Source organism: Euprymna scolopes, chromosome 24 (genome assembly GCF_053919585.1).
Source record: "Euprymna scolopes isolate OS-2025 chromosome 24, ASM5391958v1, whole genome shotgun sequence".
NCBI lineage: Eukaryota > Metazoa > Mollusca > Cephalopoda > Sepiida > Sepiolidae > Euprymna > Euprymna scolopes.
Genome location: NC_136505.1, coordinates 45560270 through 45571082, shown reverse-complemented (window position 1 = coordinate 45571082; position 10813 = coordinate 45560270). Strand labels below are relative to the sequence as shown.

Below are 10813 nucleotides of genomic sequence, written 5' to 3'. Positions count from 1 at the left end.
CTTACATACTTACTTGCTTTATCCGGAATTTGCAGATACCGGTCATCCTCTCCCCCTTAATTTTTTTTTAATTTTATAGTTTATATTTTATTTATTATCATTTTTATTTTTATTTATTTATTTATTTATTCCATTTAGTGTCTTTTAATAAGTCTTGTTGACATTTTCTTAAGTAATAACCTGTACATTTCAGTTGACCTCTTGTTTTGCCCTATATTTTTCGCGCCTTTTGACGTCATCTTTTCTGGGTCATTTTGACATTTGCTTTTCTATTTTATATTTAATGCTATCACCATTTAATCTTTTTTCCTCTTCTTCATCACTCGTTTTTTCTCTTCTTCTTCACTTATTTTTCTTAATTACACTTTGTCTCGCCAACCGTGTTAAACGCATATCTTATTTTTCTTTTATTAATATTATTGGAATTTTCCCCCCTTTTCCTTGTACATATTTATGAATTATTTCACGGATTTCGGTCTTTTGGATTATTTTGGACCATCTTCCAATTAAGCGATTTCCTTGAATTTTACTTGTGCGAATGGATATTTTATTAACTTTCTAGGATTTACATTTTTGGATTTTACCGTCATTGGATATTTTACCTTTCACCAGACTATCCATTCACGTGAAATCACCTTTTTATTTATCATATTCCCTCTTCTTCACTTTTTGTTATCAAGTAAGATCTTTACTTGCAGTTTCCTCAAATACTTTTGTATGCAAAATCCGATCCCGCATTTTGCTAATTCCTACCCTCTGATGAGAAGGAAAGTATTTCTTCAAAACTCCGCGGATTAAAGACTATTCACATATTAAGTGTTTCCTTTTCAGATTAAATATGTTTTAACTCTTTTTCTAAGTATTTAACATGTTTTATTAACTATTAGCTCTTATATATATATATATATATATATATATATATATATATATATATATATATTAATATATATAGCATTATATTTTGTTTCTTAATCCTTATATTCATTTTTTATTTATTCTTAATAAAATCCCGTTTACTAACATTAATTATATAAATACATTTTTATACACATCATTTACTAGATATTCTACCCGTTAAACACGGGCAACAATTATAGCCAGTCGAATTAAAATGGGTATTTAATGCAATATTGATGGTTAAATATGATAGAATTTGTGTTAAATGTTTTATTAAATGTTAATCCCTATTAATTCCTAAATGTCTATTGAATGGACACCATAGTACCTAATTCGCTGCACCTTATTATATCAAAGTTATATATAAAATGCAAGTCAAATTGGCACAGTAGTTTCTAGAGCGAATATATTGTTATGGCTGATCCATATTAACCACTATTAATACTAACTGTGCCTCAAAGAGATGCCATAATATTTGAAATCATAATAAGCTTATATAAATACCTTATAATAATAAAAGTCCCTAAGAATTTCGGCGAGATCTGCTCAGTAGTTTTCGAGAAAAAGTGGAATAGCCAGACTAAGGGAAATATTATATAAATATTGTCTTCAATTCTTTTTTGTTCGTCTTCTATTTTATCATCTTGTTTTTTTTTGTTTTTGTTGCATTGTTTACATTGTAAATAAATTCATAATGTAAAAAATCCGTTTAGACGTATACACACGGTGTTCAAAAAATGACTGAAGTGTTTTCAACTTAAATATATTCCTTATTTTATTGTCATATCTTTCCGTGATTCCAACACATTGAGAATTGTTTTTGTTTAAATGTAAAATTCAATTTGCATTTATAAAAAATAATGTGTTTAAACATTGTCGATTTTCAGCTTCACATATTTGTGATTTTTCTAAAACATTATTCATGACAGATTGCAGAATCTCTGGATTACGATTTAACACCTTAGTTTTGTTTCGGGTGTTTTCCTTCAATTCTTGCAGAGTTTGAGGTTTGTTAACATAGACTCTTTCTTTCAGATTTTCTTACAAGAAAAAGTCGGGGCTACTAAGATTGCCATAGCGAGAGATAATGTTGTCGCGAAAGCATTGTCTGATTTTGGTAAAACAATCAGTATGTCTTTCTTTTTTCTTTTTTTTTTTGCTATGTTGTTGCTGGGGCAGATTTATTTTATTCAAACTCAACCGGCGCTTCTAAGGAACAAAAAAATATTAACATGAATCCCGCGTGACTTAACGCACCGTTCCGAGATTAAAAATAAAAACTACCGTAAAAACAACAAACGGACGTCTACTTTCTGATTATCTGCGGCGCTTCTAAGGAACAAGTAATCTTAACGTGAATCCCGTGTGACCTAACGCACCGTTCTGGGATTTAAAAAAAACTACCGTAAAAACAACAAACGGACTTCTACTTTCTGATTATCTGCTCCAGCAACAACATGGCAAAAAAAAAGACATACTGACGATGAGGCTTTGCCTCGAAATATATTTATGAATTTTAATATAAATTTCAAACAAAATAAATGTTTGTTTATTTTGTAATAATGCGTTGTTTTTGGTTTCAAACGTATATAATACGTATTTATTTTATTCAAACTCAACCGGCGCTTCTAAGGAACAAGAAATCTTAACATTATAATTATATGTTAACACGGACCCGACATTATATACGAAAGTATCGTAAAGGAATTAAGGAAAGGAAATTCAACTTCCAAAAACACTCACCTGTATATTCCGATAAGAAGGAGACGATAACGTTAGGTCTTTGTAGTTTTTGCATACAGTGCCTGGTATTCCCAAATTGTCACCCATCCGGTATTAACCAGTTTCAATTTTGCTTAATTTCCATGGTGTAAGGAGAACCCGTGTGCCAACGTGATTATGCTCTTTTACGAATATTGAAATAAAGATATAATAACACTAAATCTTTTGTCTAGAATCCGTATTAAAATTTTGATTAAAACTCATCAAATAATTTTCATTTTGGAAAATGTCTATAATTAAAGACTGACTCCTATCCTATATATCCACTTCATATTCAAAACTCATTATCAGTTTATTAGTTTAGGGAATAAATCGTGTACATACAAACATACTGACATACTAAACGTTATATAAATAGAAATAGCCTACATGGTGTAGTATCTGTTCTGATCTCCGTGAGAGGAATAAAACAACATGTGCCTTTGTGTCGGACCTAGTCGTTATTAATTTTGTCGCAACAGAGAATGCAACATTTTGTGGTGTACCCTTATTAATAATTGGCCTTGTGTTGTATTTGTGCTTGTTTGGAGGTACGTAAACATAGACTAGCGGAATATGTGGAATTTATGCAATGTTTAATATCATAATTTATTACGTATCACGTTGCTCTATTGGTAACAGGGTTGTGCCCTTTTTAATACTATCCTGGTCTGAGATGAATCTTCTGGCTGTTTCGGCGGAGATAATTCCGAGTAAAAACTTATCGTCTTACACTTGAGCAGATCTAGCTGAAATTTCTATGGGCTTTTATTATTATAGGGTGTTTATATAATAAGCACAAATTAACTCACATCCTTGTTTTGATAAACTCCTAGGCATTGTTTTGAACCCAAGTTGTTTTTAGATCCTCGGTCTTTTCGTTGTTGTTGTTGTTGTTGTTGTTGTTTTTTTTGGGGGGGGGCTTCGCAGACTTGCTAACAGGTGCTAATCAGCAACGTTTATATTAGCAATTATCTTCTACAGAGAATTAATTATCAAGACATCGAAAAGACGGTCCATAGAAGATGAAAATATAACACATGCAAAAAGAAACATTGGATAAATCATTCTATATATAAAAAATAGTATTTATTTTTATCGCTGCATTTCGAAACTTACAAAACTCGAACTGTCGGCGTTAGGCAGAACGTCCCTTCTGAGTAACTGGATCTCAACGATTGTATTCTCTTTCGCGGCGACAACAAAAAAAAACAAGAAAGAAAAGTTCAGCAAAAAGAAAGCCAGAAAGAATGAATCAATAAAAGGAAAGCGAGAAAAAAGTAACAATGGCCACTCCTGGTATTTTATTTTATGGTATTTATTATTTGCAGTCGCCTTCGCTAACCGTCAGATCACAGGTGGTTTGACCTTTCAACACTGGAACACTGTGAGCAGGCGTATTAGAAAACAGGCCACTCGGTGGCGACGAAGAGAAATTTGACTGATAGAGTTCGTTTTCAGCGCCGTGTACGACAATATCTTGGTTGCGAAAACTGCGTTATATTCCATCAGCACGAAGCTCGGTTGAAGAGGCGCGAATTTTCACTACCTCGTGCCACAGTGTCTGAGTCCCTAATAACCCTGAAATGAAAGGTTAACTTTTCCTAATATGCTACGAAGCATACCAGAATTATAACGAAAAAAAAAGACCACAGAATCCAAGCACATCCCCCTCGCAAAAAGGACATCTTACACGGACGTCGATTTAACATGTCGAAACTTACAAAACTCAAATCGTCTTTTATTTAGCTTCTTTCCAGAAAGTGTGACACAAGGTCAGGTGTGAGTTGAATGAAATAATAAACATGAGACCCGAATTCGTTGATTCATTTCGTATAAACCAGATTCTTGCGTTGGTTTTCCAGAATCTTTCTAATGAATATTATTTCTCTAGAAAGACATTCTTGCTCTAGAAAAGCATCGGTTACTTACAAAAAGACCACGTGAAGGTTGCCAACATTTTAAATAAAATCGTCTCTGTGAGACAAACTGGATTCGAACTTGGCGCACCCAGATGTTTAGTCTGTGTTGTTAACCACTTAGCTATTTTTCATTATTACTATATGTGGCGAAAATTGTGGGAACGCAGGCTAACCCTTTAAACAGCCTCGGTGTGGGCTTTGCCGACGCAGCGTCATGATGCTGAAAAAGGTCAAAGATGGCGCCTGCGGCCTTATATAACAATGCAGTCTCGCAGAATCTGGTGTGCTCTCGCGCACGTATGCAAATTTGGAGGACTCTGTCTTTTATAAAAACAGGCCACCGGAGCAGATGAGATAGATGTGAAAACGAGTGTACAGAAAGTACTGACGGACGACGCTGCTGCAGTGAGCTGAGGTTTTGTGTACTCTCTTTTTCTTTGCAACAACACTATCTTAAAGTAATAATGAACACTTATATATCCATTTTGTTACCGCATTGCAATTCGAACATACTCATTTCTCTTTGCAGTTTTCATTGTAATTGTAAACTCTATCTCCTCTTACTTTCTGCCAAGCGATGAAATATAGGAAATTTATCATAAAGCAGACATAGGAATGTATTTGCCACAATGTATTTTTACATTTCTTTCCCTGTTTGATATTCGTGATTCTAAAACCACTGGCATCCATTAAAACGGTACGGCATTTCTTCAAACACATAAGGATTAACATTAGCTTCATCTTTTTTACGGTACATCAAAATGATTTACATTTTAAACAATTAATGAAAAACAACAATTGGATATGATTAAGTTATTTTTTAATTTAATTTAATTAATTTGGCAAATGATAAAACAAAAATGCTTGAGTCGCTATGCAAGGAAACGTGTGGTAGATTTTTTTTCAAAACCGGCTATATTGGCTCAGCACCTGTCAATTTCGCCTGGAATTTCTGCGCCGTTAGTGTATTTACTACGTCTGGAACTCTCTTCCAAGGTCTATGGATCTTGATAGAGAATGCGACTCACCTACGGTTAAATCGAAATCAGTATGCAACTATTTTGAATTCTCATATGTAGGTATATGAGATGATAATATGTTTTTATTCTTACTTCGAATGTTTATAAGTTCATTTTCGTAACCAAAAAAGAATCATATTCATCTTCTCGCTAGGTCTGGTGTGATTTTGATAAATGAGCGCATTAAGAATAGGATTGTTTCTTTTTTCATAGGAAAATATCTGAGCAACCTTGTGAAAGCTTGTCAAAGACATTTAGCAAAAGAGTAATTTCTTTTGTGAGAAAATGCAAAGCCTGGGAAGGTGGATATACCTGGATTGGACAGAACCATAATCCAGCCCGATAGCAACAAACCCAGCGAGGTTTTACATCATTTTAATGTTACACACGTGTTAACGTGTAAACACCGTTGCAAAGAAACAAAGTCAAGGAAAGAATCCGACTCATTTTTTTTTCAGTGAAACAATAGACATTTATTTACAGGTACTTTCCAGAATAACGCCTTGTTCCTTGTTCAACAGTCTTCTCGTGGTTCAATATGTTGAACACGTGGTACTCCGTCTTTGTCCAACCAGGTTTATGACGCGTCTCTTCCTTTCGCTCTCGGACTACCTGTGTAATACGTCTATGTTCTTCTTTTATTTCAAGTGTCCGTGTTTTCATTTTTTGAAATACAGTAGAACCCGGGATTCGGTCGTCCTGTGAGACGGTTTTTAAGGTTAGGATGTGGAATACGATGTTTTTCTTTCCGGCCACTGGTTACGGTATTTGCCCCGCTTTACAGTGTTTTTGTATAATGTTATTTGATTATGTACATGTACAATACTGTACTGTATTTTGTTACTAATTTTTATATGTACTGTATAAAATTATTCCCAAACCTCGCCATACGTCGATTTTAACTTACGATCCCAACCCCGGAAAAGATTAATTTCGTATCCCGGGGTTCTACTTTATTTTTCTTTCTTCCTTACGGTGACGTCTTTTGCACATGGCTCAGTATTTGTATACGTTAGCTGTTGTTGTTGCTGCCAAACGCACGTTCGTGCTCTGTTACATCATGCTTAAAATTTAACACATTGCTCCCAAAGCTCACTACTCCACATTCAATACATTACTGGCAAAACTCACTACTTCCAATTTAATACATTGCTCTCAAAATTACTTACTTCAAATTTAACCCATTGCTGGCAATACTCCCTACTTGACATTAAACACATTGCTCCCAAAGCTCACTACTCTACATTCAACACATTGCTGGCAAAGTTCACTATATCAAATTTAATACATAGTTGGAAAAACTCACTACTTCAAATTCAACACATTGCTCTCAAAACTCCTTATTTCAAATTTAACACATTGCTGGCAAAGCTTACTACTTTAAATTTAATACATTGCTAGAAAAACTCACTACTTCAAATTCAACACATTGCTGTCTAAGGTTGTTACTTCAAGTTCAGCGCAGTCTCTGAAAAACAAGCTTTTTATTCAAGCCAGAAGCATCTCATTTGCATATGCGGTAATGAGATATCTCGTTACTTTACGATACAGACATCATTTAATTAGAAGCAGTAGATTTTTATTTATTTATTTGTGTCCGCCATTGATTACTACGTGCTACACAAAATCTGAGGTTTGTACCAAATTTTAATGCATTTAATGACATGAAACCATGTCATTTAATTTACTATGGATTCTCCAACATCAAAGAAAAATCTTGGAAACAGCAAGGGAAAATTGTTTTTGCTTGATCCAAATTCTCGGATATTTAGTTAACTTTGATTTATTTTTATCTTATCCTATATTGAATTTGTACTGAATATATAATAGTGTGTGCGTTTGGTTTCTTGATCCAACGAGGGGATGTGATGCGTCTAGTGTGTTCGGTACAAGTTAGTGTGAAGTTCATGCTTGCATGTCTTCTCGCTTTCAGCCAACCCCGCTGGCTAACTTCACAGTGAAAAGGGAGCAGCTATGCATAAGTACATAGCCTCTCCATCATCAAGACTCCTCCAGTGCCTCCACGTTGGCCACACACGGTAACTGGGTGCCTTGTGACCCCAGGCTAAACTTGTAGGAGATCTAGGAGTAGTAGGGGACCCCAGAGGTAATGCGTTATGGCCCACCGATGTGTGGACATACCCTGGCACACTACCAACCCTTACCCCACTGTCTTGTTGGTGCCCTTGGTTGGGCGAAAACTAGGGGAAGCAACCCCAAAACCAAGCACCACTGCCTTGTGGGCTTTAACACAGCAAAAGGCTAAGAGATAGGAACTCTGATTTCAAATCCTATTGCTGCCTTGCAGTTTTCCTTAAAATGCTATGGAACCTTATCCAGAAAGAAAAGGCGTAGTAGCGGACACGATAGGGCGACTGTCAACCTCATTGAGATAACTTTCGGCCAGAAACTGCAGCCTCCTCTGCTGCCAGTCGTCGCGGGTTCGCTAAACTGGACATGAGAATTGGAGGTTCAGAGGGTGTTTTCTGATGCATAATAGATACTACACCTAAACTGCGCAAGCAAGTTAGGAGCCAAGGTGGAAAGTCCTGTGGCGATGAAGTGAGGATAACAGTGGCAGGTGTGAGAACTGGGAGCCACTAGTCCAACCTCTGCGCATAGGCGGCCGTGTGTGAAGGTCGTAGGTGTACCGAGTGGACAACGATACCCTGAGGCAGCTGCACGGATGACCAAGCAGCCCTGTTTAGGGATAGCACTGCTTTCCCTGGAAGGGGACGCCTCTATAAAGGTGAGGTAAACAAAGCTCATCCAAAGACGATCTGACTGTCAAACCGCAGGCAGTGGATCTCCAATCGAGCAGTAGCAACAACAGAACAAGAACAACACTCAAGACTTGAACATCACTATATATATATGCTCGATACGGACTTGGGTGACAGACCACATAGAAGAACAGCACTTATAGATCTGGAGCTTGAAAATACAAATATCGACATAGCTGCATTGCAGGAGACAAGACTCAGTGGGAAGGGCCAACTGAGAAAAGCAAGAACCTATTTCTGGAAGGGCTGTCCTGTAGATCAACCAAAAAGAGCTGGAGTCGCTTTTGCGATCAGAAATGACCTAGCCAGTAGACTCGCAGAGAGACCGAGAGGAGTCTCTGAAAGAATAATGGCACTGCGAATCACCACATCCCATAACCATAACATCACCATCATCAACGTCTATACACCGACAATGACCTACCCAGACGAGGAAAAGCAGGCCTTTTACTCTCAGCTGAAAGACACCATAGCAAAAGTCCCTGCAGCGGATAAGCTAGTTCTCCTTGGTGACATCAATGCTAGAGTGGGCCATGACTACAATACATGGAGCCCTGTTCTGGGAAAGTTTGGAAAGGGAAATTCCAATTCAAATGCTCTGTTTGTGCACGGAGTTTGAACTGGCAATTACGAACACTTACTTCCAACATTCGGATAACCATTACTACTCCTGGGAATATCCCAGGTCAAAGAGACCCCATCTCCTGGACTATGTTATCACAAGAAGGAAGGACCTCAAAGATACCAAGAACACAAGAGCTATGCGAGGACCAGATTGCCAAACAGACCACTACCTAATCAAGACTACCTTTAAGTTCACCATAAAACCTGTGTACAGCAGGGCGACAACGAAGCGCAAGAGAAAGCTAAACACATCAAAGCTCGGAGATAGAAAATGGCAAGATAGACTACAACTTGCAATCAACTCAGCATTAGAACAAACCACTGATGATTCTGATTCACCAGAACAAATGTGGGACTTGATAAGCACGTATGTATTCTCCGTTGCGGCAGAGGTACCTGGTTACACAAAAAAAGCGAAATGCGGACTGGTTCAATGAGAATGACCAAGAGATTAGAGATGTAATAAATGAAAGAAACCAAGCATTAAAATCAAAGCTAAGCAACCCAACTAGAGCAAACCAGAAGAAGCTGAAACAAGTGAGGGCAGAAGTCCAGAAAAAACTAAGAGAAATGGAAAACACCTGGTGGCTGAAAAAGGCTGAAGATATGCAGAGGCAAGCCGAGGAAAACAATTCTGCAGGTTTCTTCAGATCACTGAAGGAAGTGTATGGCCCTAGAGCCCAAATGACTAACACCCTCTTATCAGAAGATGGAAACACCATACTGACCCAACCAAAACAGGTAATTCAAAGATGGCAAGAGTACTTGGGCACCCTACTGAATGTGAAATCCAATACGGATGAGGAGATCTTAAGCCACATAACAGTTTTTCCCAGCAGATACACCTGAATGACACACCAACTCTTGGAAAAGTAAGAAAAGCAATTGACAAAACTAAAATTAACAAATCTCCAGGAATTGACGGCATACCGCCTGAGGTATACAAGTTCGGTGGAGAACAACTCATGAGAAAACTTCACCAACTAATAGCAAAATGCTGGCTAACCGAATCACAGTGTGGATTCAGTCATGAAAGATCTACAACATATATGATCTTTAGCTTACGGCAGATTCAAGAAAAAGCCATTGAACAGTATCGGGAGCTCTACATAGTCTTTGTAGACTTCCGTAAAGCATTTGATACAGTTGATCGAAATATGTTGTGGAAGGTCCTTAAGGTGTTTGAATGCCCCGATCACTTTGTGGAAATTGTCAAACAATTTCACGAAGGAACAAAAAGGAGAGTTGTAGTAGAAAATCTAGAAAGTGAACTCTTGGAAGTAAACCACGGCACCGAACAAGATGCGTACTGGACCCAACACTGTTCACCCTATTTCTGACAACCGTCCTAATGCTGCTCCATCAAAGCATCGAAGAAGGTGTCTTCATCCACACACGCTCTGATGGGAAACTGTTCAACCTTGCAAAACTGAAGGCCAAGACCAAAACAAGGAAACTGGTAACAGAAATACTGTTCGCAGAAGACACTGCTCTGATAGCTCAGATGCAAAGGATAGTTGATACTTTCTCTCAAACAGCCAGGAAGATAGGCTTAAAAATCAACATACGGAAGACTGAAGTGATGTATCAGCCTTCACCAGATAACAACGACCCGCAAGAGCCTATAATAACAATCAACGGCAAGGTGCTAAAAGTTGTTGAAAACTTCAAAAACCTTGAAAGCACTCTAAGCACTGATAACCGTACTGACAAAGAAATAAGCTTCCGAATTCAAAGCGCATGTGCCTCCTTTGGCAAGCTAGAAAAGAGGCTCTGGACAAGGGCTGGTATCCGGCTAGAGACGAAG

At 37.3% G+C, this 10813-nt stretch overlaps 2 protein-coding genes across 2 annotated transcripts; both read left to right on the top strand.

The window, feature by feature from the left end:
• The first annotated feature begins 8915 nt into the window (after positions 1-8915).
• Positions 8916-9443, top strand: LOC145246495 (protein CFDP2-like). Its single transcript, XM_080108113.1, has one exon. It carries the CDS (start codon positions 8916-8918, stop codon positions 9441-9443), a length of 528 nt encoding a protein of 175 aa, XP_079964239.1.
• A 528-nt stretch (positions 9444-9971) lies between these two features.
• On the top strand, positions 9972-10346 carry LOC145246494 (uncharacterized). Its single transcript, XM_080108111.1, has one exon. It carries the CDS (start codon positions 9972-9974, stop codon positions 10344-10346), a length of 375 nt encoding a protein of 124 aa, XP_079964237.1.
• The last annotated feature ends 467 nt before the right edge of the window (positions 10347-10813 follow it).

Coding starts and splice junctions, on each gene's coding strand:
- LOC145246494 (XM_080108111.1), top strand. CDS start 9,972: ATGAGAAAACTTCACCAACTAATAGCAAAATGCTGGCTAACCGAATCA.
- LOC145246495 (XM_080108113.1), top strand. CDS start 8,916: ATGACTACAATACATGGAGCCCTGTTCTGGGAAAGTTTGGAAAGGGAA.